General features: G+C 39.8%; 3 protein-coding genes across 3 annotated transcripts; 1 reads left to right on the top strand and 2 right to left on the bottom strand.

Annotated features, from left to right (window-relative positions):
• The first annotated feature begins 2,485 nt into the window (after positions 1-2,485).
• liat1 (ligand of ATE1) lies at positions 2,486-3,680 on the top strand. Its single transcript, XM_055148261.1, has 2 exons — positions 2,486-2,832; positions 3,322-3,680. Exons 1-2 carry the CDS (start codon positions 2,721-2,723, stop codon positions 3,678-3,680), a joined length of 471 nt encoding a protein of 156 aa, XP_055004236.1. The 5' UTR covers positions 2,486-2,720.
• Positions 3,681-6,476: 2,796 nt separating this feature from the next.
• Positions 6,477-11,126, bottom strand: LOC110155895 (apoptosis-inducing factor 3-like). The gene is made up of 17 exons (XM_055148737.1): positions 11,017-11,126; positions 10,587-10,696; positions 10,310-10,354; positions 10,146-10,227; positions 9,831-9,943; positions 9,216-9,302; positions 8,847-8,938; positions 8,621-8,751; positions 8,134-8,249; positions 7,989-8,060; positions 7,833-7,896; positions 7,680-7,756; positions 7,485-7,602; positions 7,291-7,389; positions 6,964-7,039; positions 6,778-6,882; positions 6,477-6,708 (listed from the first exon to the last, which is right to left on the bottom strand). Exons 1-17 carry the CDS (start codon positions 11,123-11,125, stop codon positions 6,675-6,677), a joined length of 1,530 nt encoding a protein of 509 aa, XP_055004712.1. The 5' UTR covers position 11,126; the 3' UTR covers positions 6,477-6,674.
• A 1,841-nt stretch (positions 11,127-12,967) lies between these two features.
• LOC110155894 (F-box only protein 40-like) lies at positions 12,968-18,450 on the bottom strand. The gene is made up of 7 exons (XM_020920071.2): positions 18,323-18,450; positions 18,112-18,158; positions 16,366-17,526; positions 15,786-16,072; positions 14,247-14,378; positions 13,572-13,905; positions 12,968-13,263 (listed from the first exon to the last, which is right to left on the bottom strand). The coding sequence occupies exons 1-7, from the start codon at positions 18,351-18,353 to the stop codon at positions 13,045-13,047; spliced, it is 2,211 nt and encodes a 736-aa protein (XP_020775730.2). The 5' UTR covers positions 18,354-18,450; the 3' UTR covers positions 12,968-13,044.
• Positions 18,451-18,661: the final 211 nt, after the last annotated feature.

Below are 18,661 nucleotides of genomic sequence, written 5' to 3'. Positions count from 1 at the left end.
GTAGCTCTTCCTCCTGTGGTACTTGCATGTTTGAAGCATGGGGAGCCTGGATTCTTTGGTACAGGAATAGGACGGAAACTCCCCGGGAAATACCATGTTGAGAGTGAGACTGTGTCAGAGGTGAGGCATGGAACACACGGACTTTAGACAAACACTCACAGCACGGCAGCAGGAAGTGCACTCACATGTTTACTTATACACAAGCAGGGTCCAAACCTCTTTAGTGAAATATGTCTCATTGCCTTCTACTGGTGAGTTAGAATGTCATTTACAGGACTTCATAATAAAATACAGAAACCACAAACAATACTGAGTTGAAACTAAGTGATTTATGGTCACTCATGTTTAAGTGAACTTAAGTCTATAAGTACATTTGTTCACTGAAAATCCTGATGTCTAATTGGATGTGAAATATGAAATTGCAATCTCTAAATTCACCACTAGATGCTGCACATATAACACAGTTCGAGCAATAAGCAACTTTATAAAAGTTAGTAAAATACAATTAAAATGTTTTCTACATGTGGACACTGTAATTTTGTTTATAGTTATGGCCAGGGGTGTATATCTTAGCCATTCTTTCTCTCTGGATAAAATGTTGACCCTATTTACAAACAACACACTGATCATGTTGTTCTACTACAGAGGTGCAGATAGGCCTAGACCAGGGGTGCTCACACTTTTTCAGCATGCGAGCTACTTACAAAATGACCAAGTCATAAAGATCTACCTAATACATTTTATTCCATTTTCTTCCGCTTTCCGGATCGCGGAGGCAGCAGTCTAAGCAGGGACTGACCTCCCTTCCACACACAATGTTTAGCCATTCCCGGGGCCTCCTCCCTCATGCCCAGAACACCTCCCGAGGGAGGCGTCCAGGAGGCATCCGGAAAAGATGCCCGAGCCACCTCAATGCTCCTCTCAACTGCTCTACTCCGAGCTCCTCCCGTGTGACTGAGCTCCTCACCCTACTAAGGGAGCGCCCAGCCACCTGCGGAGGAAACATTTCGGCGCTGATCATCTTGTCCTTTCGGTTCTAGCTCATGACCATAGGTGAGGTGGGAACGGACTGACCGGTAAATCAGTTTCGCCTTTCGGCTCAACTCTCTCTTCACCACAAGGTCCGATAGCGAGACCAGGGGTGCTGTCATCTCACATTTTTGAACAAGACCCCAGATACTTGAAATGGGGCAGGGCGCAAGCTCGAAAGCGACTTACAAAATGACAGAGGGTTTCAAGTCACTAAGAGGTCGGGGTCAGGGATCCGGCAACCTGGTCCAGACTACCTAATACAAAGCCAAGCAAACTGCACTGAAACACTCTGTGCCCCTTTTTGGACCTTCACCCACAGTTTGAGAACCCCTTCTTTAAGAGAACTTCCTCTGGCACTTTACACAAAACTGTGAAAAAAGTGAAGGAAGATTTTTAAACTTGTTTTTTACAGTTCCAAACTGGAACTGCATTCATTTCTGGTTTTGCAGTGATATTTACCAGCCTCTGCACATTTACCAAACCAAACGCACATCGTGACAAACACAGATGCATTTGTGCACTTTTGTTAGGCGAACTTCAACTAGATGTTATAGATCTGTTCTGTAGGTCTGCTTTGTGCCACCACTGTAACACAAATTTAGACTCGTTTTTGCTTCACGTTTGGTCTTGCTCTTCTAATCAGCCGCACTGTGGAAGGGGCTTGTTTTTGCTGTACGCAGGAAGGAGCGAGAGCGTGAAAAGGCGAGGGGCGGCGTGCTGACGTGAGGCAGATGGACAGGTAGGATGTTTAAGAAGTTTAACCTGCCCTGTGATGCACGCTGGTACACGAGGGCACACGCTGTTGCAGACGAGCCGTGCATAGGGAGCGTGTGTGTTTGTGATGTGCCGTAGAGTCTCCGCGGGCTGCACTGAGCTCACAGGCTGCACTGAGACGCCCCACACGCTCCTGCACCCCGGTACAAGTTTATTGCCAACAGCAGCGGTCGTAATGAAATATGATCGCACTTGTTGAGTGTCAGACCTTGAGTGAGAGACAAGACCGAGTCCAAACGCGAGTCCGAGACGAGACACGGCGATCTACCCACACGACCTTGGCGATCGACTGGTAAATCGCGATTGACGTATTGAGCACCCCTGGCCTATACAGTATAAAACTTGCAACGTTTTTTTCATTTTTATAGTAATCTCCATAGGCTATAGGTTGGCTATAAAAACACCATACTTATAGGCTAATTTAAGTTGGCCTAACACAATCTCATTAATTTTCCTAGCAGTAATAATTACATTTTTGATCAAATATAGAAGTCCATTATCTCAGTGATGTGTTTACGATATTTTAAAAAATCCCAATGCCATTTAAACAACAATCTAAATACAGACTCGCTTTTTTTTTTTTTTTTTCCTTCTAATAAATTAACAACAAAAACGTAAACCCCGCCTATCCCTCTTTATGCACGGTTGTCTTGGAGACGCGTCACCGAGCAACGCAGCGTTGAAACGTGATTGTGGAAATGCTCCGAAACAAGTGCGTATTTTCACATACCTTCGCTTTTTTAAACTTTTGAAAACAAGGTGGAACAAACAACGGTCTAAGTTTTCTGCAGCTGCCGAGTTTTTGAGCTCGTAGAACTGCAAACAACGTTATTTTACACAAATCTTGCCCCTCGTTTATTTCTTCGATGCTTCGCTCTCAGCCTGCGCAAAGTGAGGTTTGTTGAGATTAGAGCATGCCAGATGATAAAAACTCTAAACCACCGCCTCAACCACAAAAGAAGAAAAAGAAGAAAAATAATAAAAAGAAGTCAAAATCAGATTCCAGTACTTCACCAAAAGATGCAGGTAACAATTTTGTAAAAAAAAAAAAAAAAAAAAAAAAAAAAAAAAGGCTTGTCTGTGATTAACTCTTGGATCGTTGTTAAGTGAAAAGTTGACAAATCTATATTAATTCAACAGCATAGCAAATTTAACCTCTAGTGCTACTGCTGCTACTGTATTGTTTGTGACATGCATTGTATTGCTTTTTCTTTTCTTTTTTTTCAATTTCTCTGCTTGCATCAACACCTAGGTAGATATTAAAAAATCCTTTTGACTTCATCCAACGTATAGGCTTACTCAGAAACAAAGACTGTTCTGATAAACACATAAAAGGGTTACATATTCATGGTAAAATGCAAAAATTAAAGAATCCAGCAGTTGGCGTTAATTCTTTTAGTTAATTGTTTTTACTGGTCACAACAATTACCTAAAGAGTCCAAGGCTATTTGTAACCCAAACCAAGCTTTTGTTTGGGGCTTTGTCCACTTGTTTACATTCATTCTGTTTCCACAGACAAACCCCTGCCTGCCCCTGCATCCTCTGTCCCACCAGTGTTATCCACTATTGGCCCACCTAGACCCCCTCTGCCCAAACTGAAATCTACCCCCAAAAAAGACTCAGAGAGGGGAAGCCGAAAGAGCAAGAAGTCCCCCATGTCCCTGTTCAGTCTAGTGTGTAAGTCTGGGGGATCTCCAGTTCAGAGCTTCCTGTCCCAGCTAAGTGTCCCAGCACGCGAAAGCGTCCGCTGGGAGGGCAAGGTGGACGACCCCCTGATGGAGGAGCAGCGCCTGGAGGTGTACCGGGCCAACCGAAGACAGCGTTACCTCACACACAGAGAGATGGAGCAGAGGGAAACCAAGCATGAGAAATAAACTATCTACAAAATGCAATCAGAACTATTTCAGTATTCAAAACGCTCCTCATAGGACCATAATAATAACAGAATAACATGTTGACATATTTGTTTAAACTTATTATCTATAACGAAAATGCGTGTACTTGTTCCAGAAAAGTTACATGGTGCACCTTAAAATGTTGTGCAAAAGAATGGATGTGGCAAAAAAGATAATGAATAATACACTGATTTATGATTAAGTACTAAGAAATGTGTTATATAAGCCAAAAGCATCATTATTTTAAAAAATGAAGCAAAACTCCTGACCATTCTCCATCCATCCATCCATTTTCTTCCGCTTATCCGGGGCCGGATCGCGGGGGCAGCAGTCTAAGCAGGGACTCCCAGACTTCCTTCACACCAGACACATCCTCCAGCTCCTCCGGGGGAACCCAGAGGCGTTCCCAGGCCAGCTGAGAGACATAGTCCCTCCAGCGTGTCCTGGGTCTTCCCTGGGGCCTCCTCCCGGTGGGACATGCCCGGAACACCTCCCGAGGGAGGCGTCCAGGAGGCATCCGGAGCAGATGCCCGAGCCACCTCAACTGGCTCCTCTCGATGTGGAGGAGCAGCGGCTCTACTCCGAGCTCCTCCAGTGTGACTGAGCTCCTCACCCTATCTCTAAGGGAGTGCCCACCCACCCTGCAAAGGAAACTCATTTCGACTGCTTGTATCTGTGATCTTGTCCTTTCGGTCATTACCCAGAGGTCATGACCATAGGTGAGAGTAGGAATGAAGACTGACCGGTAAATCGAGAGCTTCGCCTTTCGACTCAGCTCCCTCTTCACCACAACTGTCCGATACAGCGACCGCATCACTGCAGACACTGCACCGATCCGCCTGTCAATCTCATGTTCTGTCCTTCCCTCACTCGTGAACAAGACCCTGAGATACTTGAACTCCTCCACTTGAGGCAAAGACTCCCCACCCACCCGGAGAGGGCAAGCCACCTTTTTCCGGTCGAGAACCATGGCCTCGGACTTGGAAGAGCTGATCCTCATCCCAGCAGCTTCACACTTGGCTGCAAACTGCCCCAGTGTACTTACCTCCTGACCATTCTAAAAAAAAAAAAAAAAAACTTACCAGAATTAACTGGACTAAATCAGATTTAAGACAGGGCTTTACCAACCAATACTACATGTAGGATTAATGCTAACTAAATCATTATTTAAGCTTTTCATTACTCAATTACTTACTTTATTACTCAAGTTTAATAGAATGCATAGTATCATTCTGAGAATATGTAGTATTTTTTTGTGATTCATTTCTTACTCCATATTATGAAGCGATATACAAAATGATTTCTGGTGAAGGGCTCGACCTCATGCATTTCTTCTGTGACCTCCTGCTCAGAGGACTTGTTAAAATCTTAATAGAGGATTTGCGCTCTTCATGTTGAGCTTGTAAATTATGTAGCACTTCCAGAAAGATACAGAGTTGGTGGTTGAGGGCTGAAACCGGAGCTAGGTAATACCACTGACCCTCAGGCAGCAGGTCGAGAGGAACAGAGGAGAAAGATGGATCGAGTGGAGAAGTCAGCTGGTGTCACCGTCCCAATGAGAACCTGAAGATTTCTTGCTGAAGGATGCTTTTGTTTTAGTTACCTTTACAAGGCAATAAACATAGATTTTTTAACTATATGAAAGCAATCTTTTTACACACATCCCCCTTCTCATATCTGATATATTTAATTTAACTGTATTCCAATACTACATGTAAGATTAGTACTAACTAAATCATTATTTATAATAATAATAATTTATATATATATATATATATATATATATATATATATATATATATATATATATATATATATATATATATATATATATATATATGTACTCATTATATTTAATTCAACTGTATTCCAAACACACGGTACAAACACAGCAACAAAACTGTGTTGTGATAGACTATAATGTGTACAAAGAAATTTCAAGGTTTTGTAAAATAATGTCTATTCTGTATACTGTTAAAATTTCTTATGTTAATGTATTTCTATTGTCATTTCTCTGTATCAATAAACATATATTCTCAAGACATTTTCTCAAGACTGACAGGAGATAAATAGATTTTGCTCAAATAAACAATACACACTGTTGCTACTGCTGTTGTCCTGAGGATGGCAGTGGACAGAAACAATGAGACTTTGTACACGTACAACTCCAAAAAAACACACATTTAACAGGTCAAAAAATAATTCATTGTGTTTCTTCAATAACAGACTTTTATCATCATTAACATCAGCTGGCCTTGCCCTACAGACTTCATATATAATATATGGTATAAAAGACACAGGACAAACAGCAGTTCTTTTGTGCTCCTTTTGTGACTCTGTCTTTGTGAGCTGTTTGGGATCCTCCATTGTTCATATTGTGTGTGTTTGTAATTGTTGCTTATTTCAGCAGCTGCACTCAGGACATCAGACACAGCAGCCACTGACAATAAGGCCACATTATTATTGGTCCTGTAACAGACAATTTCCAGTTCTCTTACTTTTATGTCATGTTTTCTTTTCCAAGAGTAATGTTTATTATTATTTATTGACCACAATATAAAACAACATTCTTAAAATAAGCTCACTGATCATGTAATCACTGTCTACATTTCAGCTCTGAAATTGAAGCCTCCAGTCTATATGCAGTTGTTTGAAAATGAAAAAGAGAAACATAATGTTTGTTATTCACATGCTCAATATATTCTCCTTTAAAACCAGTTAATAATTAAACATGAATCAAAATGAACATGGCATTTGTCCAGATGTGGTGTAAAACTACACAAGTCACTAACATGAAGTCTGCTAGAGTCTATAAAAGTGATACAGCAGATAAAAGTGTATCTATGAGGTATCTGTTGTTCAGGACTGTCAGCTCCACAAAACGTCAGTCTCTGTTTCTTTAAATGGACAGCACACTCTGTCCGAGAATTGACACAAATATGAATTAACAACTTTAAAATGTTCTGAATGGCTTCATGGCAGCTTTAACCAGCTTAGGTCATCTGATCTGTAAAAAACACATGGTTACCTTAGATACACCTGAAATCTTTAGCTGGGTCGAACTCATTCAACATACTGTGCCTCCATTTTGGTGATGACTTGTCCTGACAGGAACCTCTCGGCCACAGCAGACACAGCAGGGTCAAAGTTCAGGCTGACTGCTGCAATCACCTTTTCGTCCCTTCAAATACAGAACATTAGGAAAATAACCAAGTTCAGATGTACACCAAATAGATTATAGTTAGATCAAACCACTGCTTACTTTATGTACAGTCCCAAAAACTTCCTGTCTTCAACCTTTCCTTTTATGATGATCTCAGTGTAGCCCTCCCCAAAGCCTGCAGTCAGGAGACATACAATTATTGTGAACTATGTCCAGTAACTTTGTTATTACTCACTGTATTGACTGTATTGATACGAACATATGGAATGTTTCAACATTTTGTATAATTAAAATAATATCTATGGCGCAAAAAAGATGCTTAAAAATATTAATTCAACCTCCCATGAATCCAGGATCTGATTCAATATTTGTGTGCAATGGAAACTACACATGAAATAGTACTTGGCTTTAGAAGAAAGGGCTCACCTGCATATCGCATGGTTCTACCCAATAGGACGGTCCAATAATAAGGGACTGAGTTCAGCTTAGTATGTCTCCCCAACATGTTTAGAGCAACTATCTTCCCTGACAAAATGAAACTACTGTCAGTACATTAGAAATACACATGATAATATTTACAAAGAACATAATATAGTAGTGAATGAAGCTATGTATGTTACCATGAGCCTGGGCCATCTGCCAGTGCCCAATGTTGACCTGCTGGTCTTTGGCCATGGTTAAGGGAAAGGTGCACACGTCACCTCCACAAAACACATCAGGTACATTGGTTTTCATGAACTGCACAAAAAACACAAATTACTATACATAGAGAATGGGAATATTTTTGCTGGCTTTTACAAAAACATACAGCGTACCTTGTCAACTACTACAAATTTCTTGTGGTCCATTTGTATTTTAGTTCCCCAAAGTAATTCTGAGTTTGGGTTGACACCTAAAAGAGAAGTTCAGTAAGGTATAACATGGTAATAGACAACAACAAAAAAAAACAAAAAAATCCTCCTACTCACCAATACCAACAATCAAAACATCAGCAGGAATCACAGTCCCACTTTTTAACACAACATCCTTCAGCTAAAAACAAAGCCATGTAAATCTTTTTAATTTTTTTTTTTTAAACAATCAAATATAAATGTCTAATGCACCGCTATAAACTATAATTGTACCTTCCCGTTTGCCCCCCGGATCTCTGCCACAAATTCGTTCATATGAAACTTCACACCTTTGTCTGCCAACATCTGCAGAGAAACACAACTTAAACTCTGTGTAATGCTTCATTTAGGCTCAGTAGATTCACACACAGATTCTGACCGTGAGAGTGATTTTCCCAATCTCTTTCCCCAGAGTGTTCTGGTAGGGCATGTCACTGCTGCCAATCACTGTGATATCTGAGGCTTTGTTCAACATGTACGATGCCACCTCCATCCCTTAAAGTTAAACACAATTAGGCTATTTGCCACAAAAGTCATATTTCATATATACAGCACTAAAGACCCGTAGATAAAAGTAATACATTTAAAACTACAATAGTACACTCTTATCCCATTAGGCGGCATGGACCACACTCAGGACATCATTGAAAAAGAGATTCTTAATCTCATTTTATTTTAATTTATTTTTTTCCAATTTGGGCAACCTCTCAGGAGCAGTGAGCTAGTGTTCAGGGACCCATCTCCAGATCTTGAGCAAGGGTTAGATGGAGGATTAGCCCACAGAGCATTTTTTGGGGTCATGTTTTAAAAAGATGATACTTCTTAGAACATTGAGTTAGTTTGAACTAAATTGACAAAAGCTGTACCAACAAAAGAGGTTCCCACGAGGACGACTCTGCTGCCCTCACAGACTGCGTGGATCTGTCGTGCGTCTTCTGGAGTCTCCAACATCAGCACATTTTTTAGGTTCATCCCAGGGACATCCAGGATTTTAGCTCTAACAGGTTTAACATATAGTAAAATTGACACAGTCCAGTCCTCCTGATATTGTAAAAGTAAATAATCCAGAGCCAGCCAGTGTTGTTGATGTACCTGCAGCCTGTGGAGATGAGCAGCTGGTCGTAGCTCTGGACAGCCCCATCATCAAATGTGACTGTTTTAGCATCAGTGTCCAGAGACTTTGCCTAAAACAAAAGGTAAACAGCACAGTAATCTCTTCTCATTCATTAAAGCTACTGGCCTCATCATCTCACTGTGGTCTGGTGTGGTTGGTTTGACCAAAACAGCATCATCCATATTGTATAAAGAAGAGGTTCAGAAGAAATTCACATTATAACAATAACACTAATGGCTATGAAGACATGACCAGCTTCTCAAAGCACTACACTACAATAAACCATCAGTGAGTCTCTGCCGGCCCCAATCCCATCCATGGTTGTACTCATACGAAGCTGGACTCACCTCTTTCTTGAGCCATACTTCAATGTCATGTTTCTGATAAAACTCCATTCCTCTCAACAAGATACTCTCACTTTGCACATTCATCACCTGAAAATAAATTAATATAAGCAATTATCCTATCTTTTTATAAACTCTAAAGTGCATATGAAAGGTAAGACTACTCATTTCACTAAAACATGGTTAATTAATTATTATATTTTGGATTGGACTAAAAGTTTAAATCTTAGCTTTGCCTCGTTTGACAAGTTTGGTTTCATTTTATATTTTTTCTTCCTGGTTGAACATGAACAGATGTCATGGAAGAGCCACTCAAATTTACATAGTAGTTACTGTTTAACAAGTAAACATTTATGACAACAAATCAGTTTTGTTAAATGTATGTTTAAATAGTCAGAAAACAATCTTCCTTGCTCGTAATTGTCGCTGCATTTGGGATGGAATTTTTGGTACTGGTGAAAGAGATTGAAGGATTCTCTTTTAGACCTTTAAAACTAGTTTCAGCCTTTATATTTGCAACTTTTCTTCTCAAACTGCCACTTGACTGATGTAGGACTAAGATAAATATTTACCACAGCTATTATCCCACTAAAGTAAGATTGCATTTGAAGTACAGACCTTGCTGAGTCGTGTTTTGTCATATGGAAGGAGGTAATCTCGCGACACCATAATAATTCGACCACCATAATTTTCTTGGCGAAGAGTTTCTGCACAGCTCAGAGATGTGGCCCCTGAATTTACACAGACAACATAATAAATGTAGAATTAATAACAAATGAAACGAGGTAGTTGAATTTCTGAATCTAGACTGTAAATGCTACAGTAACTAAATAAATGAACAAATGAGCAATCTTTCTCAGTCAAGGTAAAATTTGCCTTGTAGTTAAATGTAAAGCATTTTGTTCATGACAATTGAATAGTGTGTAGCAATACCTCCGCCTATGAGCAGAACTGTGTGTGGGTTTCCTGGTTCAGCTCCTCCCATGTGCTTTATCCTCTTCCCCTGTCTGATGGTCTGGGTCACACATAAAGCACATTTTTAGATGTAGAATGTAAAATGAAATAATTCATTCAATATTTTGATAAGAAATGTATACCTTTTTGTTTATGGACACATACACTTTGCTGTTTTGAATCTTGACCTTAAAATGATACAATACAAAATAAGTAAAATAATATATATATATATATATATATATATATATATATATATATACACACACACACACACATACCATTCAAAAAATAATACTGGCACAAGTTAAGTTTTTGCCAGCCCAGTGATCTATCTATATTTATGTTATTTATACCTCAAGCCCCCACGTTCAGGAGGCTTGCACTTGGCCTGATCTACTGCAGTGAGGTGTATTGTACCTTGTGACAGGGCAAACTGTCAATACCAGGAAACTCCTCCACATCTCCAGTGTGAGTGTTGAAACAGGAGCCATGCCACGGACAGCGCACTTTAGTCCCAGAAATCACACCTGAACACAAACCATTTACATTTTATCTATCACACTCAACTGGTCAAAATTAGGAGTACTTAGGATCTATAACATACTTCATTGTTTCTCAATGAGCAGTACAGACAGGATACCTGAAGGCTACACAAGCACTTAACAGGAGGTACTTGGATGAAGAAGATGAAATTGAAGTTCTAGGTTTGGAAAACTAGAATTTGGGATTCACGACAATGTTGACTTAACCAACAGAAAGTTACAAATAATAATAATAATAATAATTATTATTATTATTATTATCAGTAACAATCACAGTAAGTAATGTCTTATTTTAGTATTATTACCTTTGCTGAGTGGAGCGCCGTAGTGGGTGCACTGGTTTTCCAGAGCAGAGTATCTTCCACCAGTCCTAGTCAGTAGCACCGTGTAGCCCCCTACCTCCACCTCCATCATCCTAAAGATACAAAATCAGGAAAAGTGGTTGTTCTATAGGACACACATAATTAGAAATAGCAACTGTCAATTCAATTAGTTTATTTTCCATTTTCTGTTATTCCTGTCATCGTGAAAGAGCAATGCATATCCTAGCAACTATACTCCTTCTACACTGTGAATCGATGAATGATTTGACCAAAGATTTCTAGCATAAATTGAGACAGCATTTTCATGAATCATAATCACCTATAATGACCATTTTGCATTTCTCAGTTAGCTTGTACACACAAATAAAAACACACACAATCTAAAATACAATTGACATTCATACAAAAATGACTTACTGTCCTTCTTTAAGGTCAGACTCCAGACACACAGCCTCTGTCACCTCATCCTGGTCCTCCTCTGGATCAGATTCTTGAAGCTGGCAGGCTGAACACACAGCACAAATGTGATACAAATAGTAATAATTGATTTATAGGACTTGGCAATAACACACAAAAATATATATTTTTTCATATTAATCAATCTCAATTTTCAATTTTATTTTCTCTTATTAAAAACAAATGGGTTTCAGTATTAAGTTTTTGAATATAAACAATAGTACCATTTAAAACAAGTCAAATTTCTTCCTCCAAAGTTTGAACTGTGTTCCAGATAACATGATTGTACTGACAGAAGATTGGACCTTAATAACCATTCGAAGTGACTGAAAATGTGATCAATTGCACAGTCCTATGGTTTTATCACAAAAAGTTATAGTAATATATACTAATACTTAAGTTACAAAATTAATGCTACAGCTAATACTGGGGCACATGCACCACTCAATAGCTTCTACTAGTTGGGTAGAAAAAAAATCCATTATTGAAAATTATATTCTCATATCTTCTTTCTCTATATTTTTGCCTGGCAGGTTACTCACGTGGCTTGGTCAAAGACATGTTCCTGGTTCAACGGCTGTTCCACAAATGAACAAATTCTCCTCTGACTCACAAAATGTCACACAGATAATATATTTTATGAAAGAAGACCGTCATCCATAATGAGTACTCCATCTCTGCACTTACTACAACAAAAAAGTCATGTTTAAAACATCTGCTGTAATAAAGAATCCTTTTAGATTTAGTTTTTGTGGCACATTTAGGTGGTTGCCTGTGCTCCTGTCCTGCTCAGTATTGTCCACAGAAAAGTGCTGGTCCTTTTGTGAGGGACAAACGGCACAGGGGGAAAAGGCTGACTGGGCATCCACTTCTGAATGGACCCAACAAAGACCAGGTTACAACTGCAACCAATTCATTTCAACTTGTCAACTTTAAACATGTTATGCAAAAGACTGACACACAAGAAGAATAAAGCTTCACTGGTAGTTTTTAAAGATAATAGTTGTAATATGCACTCAAGCAGTTTGGAAATGTCCATAAAATCACAACTGAAATAGTGAGGCCTTTAGTTGTCAGATATTGAGAACACATCATATCACTGATATTGAACTGATTTTATTCATATATTTAAAGTATGAATTATATTATAATATTTTAATTTGTTTACTTCATATCTAGAAATTTAGATAGGTCATGTTTGAATTATTATCAAGTAAAATTTTCAAAATTCTACATGTTAAGTGTAAAAGTTACAATCGCTATAGTTTGTGGATTACTTTATAAATTAAGACCATTTATTTACTGATTTCCAATACTTTTATTACCATTTAGAGTTCAAGCATTTATGCATGGGTATATAACTAGTGATATTATGTACAATCTGCACTTCATGAAAAATATTAAACCCTCTGCTCCTCTGTATTAAAACATTTCAGCTGTTGGCCTTCTTATGCTGCATAACACTCAGCTACGACAACAATACTTTGTATAATTTATTTTATATATACTTTCATAATTAGCATTTCTAATGAAAAGAAATCCTCCCTTCATTCTCTACATGATGAGTTTATTGTTCTTGAAAAGGCTAACCAGAGTGGGCCTTTTACAGTTGGTGTCATTGTGGAGCTGTTCTCTGATTTTGGGCAGTAAAACCCTCTCGGCCCTCGGCTCTGTCTTGTAGTATGGGCACATTCTGAGGTGCTCCGACAGCGGTGGGACGTCACGGTAACTCCAGGAGTCCACTGGAGTGAAGAAGGTGCTGAACTCCCAAATCTGAAAAACATCATTCTATTATTTACACAACAATCATAACATTTATGTAACAACATCCTCTGGTCTTTGCTATATTTTATTTATTTATTTATTTGTACATATAGAATGTGTGCAGGCAATGTACACATTATATATGTACACAAAATAAAACTTTTTTTTAAAAAAACAATACATTTGCACGTACAGTTACATGCATGATTTAAATGTCATGTCCAGACCAGGTACGACCAAAACATGGCCATTGCTTTAAATGTAGAGTAACTAGTTTTACTGAACATTTAAAGGCAAGAAGCCCTCTCTGTGTCTACCTTATGTGCCACTCTCCACTTTGCTGTCCCATTGGAGTATGTCTTCCTGTCCCAGTGTAGGGTAACCATGCCCTTGTCCTGCAGCTGAGAGGAGCACACCTGTCTCATGAGGCGAGACACCAGGGCGAGCTGAGACAGAGACAGACTGTCCAGGAAACTGGCTACGTGACACAGCACCTCGTAGGGCAGGGAGCTCAGAGCATCCTGTCCCCCTGCAGTGTGATGCCCTCTCCTCTGGAGGGCGCTCTGATGAGAATTGGAAACATCCTGAGTGCTGTTATTGTCCTGGGACAGGAGAGACAATGGGTGGAGGCTGAAGCAACCCAGTTCTACACTGGATGGAAACAGATAAATCATTATTGTTGTCACCATCAATAATAAAATATATATTTCTTGCCAATGTGCCAATTCAGTCTTACAAGAACTTATCACTCTCTTTTACAACTCATTAGGTCAAAGTGGGAAGTCTGAAAATTTTACCTGGCACCACAATGGTACAGTGTTAACATACTGTACAAATTATGCAGCTATTAATATGAACACAAATGTCTAAGATGCACTACATGAATATGTGCAATGTGCTACTGTAACCAGTAGAGGGTGCCAAAGATGATATGCATGCATCAAATCTATCATATTGCTTTATATTAAATATATGTGTTAATTGACTCTCACTTGTAGTTGATAGTGGCATCATAGGTTGTTGGGCGAAACCTCCTCTGACTGTAGGTACAGCCCAGATATGCCAAAGGACAGCGCTGCTCAAACCAACCATTTACACACATGTGGATGTCACTGTGGATGTTCCTGCAAAAATATCACTCACAGTCTGAGAGCAGAGGCAAGTAACTCGGCCTATGATAAAAACAAACACATGAACTTCTCCAGTAGGATAATGTAGCGTTAATGTAATGTTATGGGAACTGATTCAATAGAAAGTGAAAGTGAAAGAAAGTTTAAAAGCTAGTAAGATAAATACATACAACAATAAAGAGGCTATATAATATGTGAATTGGGGTGTACTGAAAAGCTTATTATTCATTATTAATTAGTTACTAGTAATAACTGAACCATTTACCACGAACACGTGTTCCTGGGGCACTTATGAATCGTTTGAAAGAGCCCAGGTTTAGAAAGACTGCTAATTAGTGCTTTTAAATTTACTTTTGAAATCTGTTCATATAACCCTGTTACAAGTGGCTAAACACGCCCAATCAAGTTTGATCGGCTTTCCCTTTGAGAAGCACAGAGCCAGTGCCGCGCGTATACGTCCTGCAAGAGTTGCCGGTGTCCTGTCGATTTGAGCTCCTAGCACTACTCCGCATGCGCGCCACCCCCAAAGCGCTGTAGAGTGGAGTAACAAGTAACATTTTAAAAGTGTATTGGTTTTATTGTATGTTTTGACCAATTAAGCAATGACATGTGCATGCTAGATTTTCAACAGAATACCTACGGTAAATGACTGAATAGTTTGGATTTAATATTTGATTTTATTGTTATTATTTTCATTACACCATATTTTATTTTGTTTCCATGGGTATAAAACATTGTAACTTTGTTTAGAAAGACGGTGCATAAATAAAATATAACTATATTCTAATTGGAAATTCACACTGTAGCCTGTGATATTTATTTATAAAGATTTCAGTGTTTCCAGTAATTTCTTTCTCTTATATAGTGGGCGCCTTAGTTGATAGAAGATATAGGCCTGTTGAAATGAGTGAATAATGGTGATTCTACAGTGGGAGCATTATTTGATGGCTAAATTGTCCTGTTGATATATGCTCACTTTAGTCGGAGCCCTGTTTGAGCATAATACGACTGTCGAAAAGAACTACCTACACATATTCATATAAATGAGTTTAAATTGTACATAACTAAGGTATAAGGTGTGATCACCGTGTGCAAACAGCATCAAACCTGCTGTCTCTAATCCAAAGAAATCTGTTGTAAAACTGGGGAGGGTAGCTTTATTGGATCTATACAACTTTACGCGGAAAAACGTAAAGTAGCATATTTCGACGGGGTAGCATGAATCGATGGGCGTCACTGTCGGTTTAGTCTGGGGTAGCTCATTTCAACTGGGCAGTCCATTTTGACAGAACACCGGTGTGGCCTCTCTCGCGTTGACGCGCGGCTGTGGTTTTTGAGGTACGGTAACGTGTGTGTCCAGGCCCATAGACTTGACACAAATAAGAATATAATGTCTCTCACTTGTAGTGCAGGCCGTACTCGCGGCGCTGGAAGCTCTGTCCACAGAGGAAGGTGAAAGCGGAGCTGGCCTTGTGGTGGCGGCTGGTCACGCTTTCCACTTGCAGCTGCAGATGCAGCTCCGAAGCTTTGGTCTGGGACAGGTCCCAAAGATTCGCATCACTGGGGAACGGAGTAGACAGGAAGTGGTACGTCTGTGTGCCTTCGTCCGTGAGCAGAGCGTCTGTGCACAAACGCTCGGCGATCATGTGACCACGCTGTTCCCTCTCCAGAGAGCAAAGCAGCGAAGCCTGGGGACAGGGCACCGGACAGTTGAGACTGAGAGCATTTACGACCAGAGAAAACATCTATTTTACTTTTCTCAAATAAGGCTTTGATGAATTCAGTTGATAAGAAAATTGCCTTAACGCTATGTATTTGTTACAAACAAGTCAATAGTGTATTATTCAAACTCAACTTCAAGGGTCATATAGACCAACAGGAATATGATTCTAATGTATCTCTCATAAATTGTACAAACTCTTGGTCACATTACCCCACATCTAGGCTTCACTGCATTTTTGCAACATGAGATTTTCCTCACCTGTATCTCCTCCCACACAGGCATGTCCTGCAGCGCCACCTCGAGATCGCTGGTGTCTACTGCTTTATTCTCTCTTCTTTTGAACCAAGGGTTTCTGATTCGACTGGACCTGGCTTCAAAACTGGTTGGAATTTTGAACGTGCGCACTGTAATAATCTTCATAGGCTCTATTCGTCCGTAAGTGAATTGCTTCTTTTTCACCGTGGGACATGTAGCAGCTTGACCAGAAGCAGTAGTCTGTTTATTCACAGCTGCTGCTGCCCCTGAACACCCCTCATTGGACTCATCCTCTTCTGATACAGTACCCAAACTCTTCCCTTTTGCTGTCCCAGATGCTGCACCTGCCTCTCTGCACCCGCCCATCTCCATACTGAACATGCGCTCCCAGGCATTGTAGCTCTCCAAAAGCTCTGGCTTGACTCCTTCCTGGAAAGCCAGAGCCTCTCTCTCTGCTTGGGTTAGTTCTCGCTCTGGAGCAACCTCCAACAACTCCTCCAAAATATCCTCCTCTTCTTCTTCATCATCATAGTCTTTCTCATTGTAGACTCTCGAGTCATGTATAATATACTTGTCAAAAGATTGCCATGTTGTTGGCTTTAATGCTGCTTCTTTTAACAGTGCAGCCTTTTTGAGTTTTTCTTTCTGCCTTTTCTTCTCCTCCTCTTCATCTTCCTTCTCCACTCGTTCGGTCAGTTCTGGAAAGAGTTTTTTCATTTTTAAGGAGTGAAAAAGCCTATCCTGATCCTTCAGAGCCATCGCTAAATCCAAACATTCTCCTTTGGCCCCTTCACTCATTAGATTTTCATGTAGCTCTGTAGTTTGGTGTGAATGAGCATCTTGAGCAGGCCATCTGTTCCACTCCATGGAGCAGGAGACCACACTGGCAGGGCAGTACTGGAGGTGCTGTGCCCTGGATGAACGAGACATTTGGAGGGGGCAACCGAACTCAGCATTGATACATGGGACACGGACATTGGGACAGAGCAGTAGGTGGTCCTCCTCTTTACACAGGTGGAAGAGCGCCCCACACAGGAGGCGACAGGTACTGAGCGGACAGCAGACAGAGGGCTCGACCCGGGCTCTGCAGCGGCGCATGTAGCAGGAGTCGCAGTGGGTGTGACCTCCTTTGTGACGCTCACGGGATGAGCGGGAGCGTGAACTCTGAGGTGAGATATGCAATTTATTGACAAAAAATACACTTGTGCCATGGGTGAATTTACTCAATTACCAACTACAAACAGCAATAGTTGTAAATTAGTTGCATTTTTAAATCACAGTGTGATGCCTGGATTGGAGCTGCAGGCAAAAAAAAAAAAAAAAAAAAAAAAAAGTAGCTAATGTAGCTAAAGATTTGGGGATAGACATATTGGAACAATTGGATAAACAACTGGAAATTCACACAAACAATTTTGTCTCTACCTGTGTTAGAGCACTTAATACTTTACATTTCTACAGGTCACATTGTATAACTTAGTGGTCATTTTGAATACGTCATCGTGGCAACACATAACACATTTCTATTGGCTAAAAATGATATAACACATAAGGCTATATTTATTGCACCTTCTGGAACTTGTGGAAACATTAATTTGCTGTGTCCCGTGTAGTATATAGAGTGGTAAAGATACATGCAAACACACTGTAGTTGATATAAATGGCAAAACATTCTGCAACGCACAAGATGAAATGTATCAAGTTTATGCATGCCTTAAACAAAATATACTATTGTATAATCAAGTATCCTACCATTTTAAGCTCATCCACTGGTCCCACTTGAGTACTAAGCTGTAGATCTGCAGTAGAAAAAACAACTATTATAAAAGAGAGCAGAGATTTCAGAGTTCATTCCTAATCATTTATGCGTCTAAAGGACATAGACTCTCCTTGTGCCCTGTCATGTATTTTGGGGAGTGTGTGACTGCACTTAAAATGTGTGTTAGTTAAAAATAGTACTGACCATGAAATGTTACACAGGTGCTCTCCAACATGGCTAGGGTTACAGGCCCAGGACACTTACATCAGAGGAACTCAATGATTCAGGTCATTTTGTTTAGGTGACAAGACATAGATAAGCCCTTTTTGTACTTTCACTTTTTTGGAAACTATTTATGTTTCTTTTTGGGGGGTTTTGTTTGTGGCTTTTTGCTATCTAAACTGTTTTTATTCACATATGAAGAAGTCTTTCGTCTTGGAGAGTCTTGGCTAATTTTAACATTCCCTTTTAGAGCTCCAGGGATTGAATACATGCTCTTGGGTAAGAACTGGCATTACAACTTTATTTTGTAATATAATTATT

Source organism: Boleophthalmus pectinirostris, unplaced genomic scaffold (assembly GCF_026225935.1).
Source record: "Boleophthalmus pectinirostris isolate CB_2022bp ecotype Guang Dong unplaced genomic scaffold, ASM2622593v1 HiC_scaffold_12, whole genome shotgun sequence".
NCBI classification, from domain to species: domain Eukaryota; kingdom Metazoa; phylum Chordata; class Actinopteri; order Gobiiformes; family Gobiidae; genus Boleophthalmus; species Boleophthalmus pectinirostris.
The sequence above is the reverse complement of the archived record's forward strand: the minus strand, read 5'-3'. Positions and strand labels throughout refer to the sequence as shown.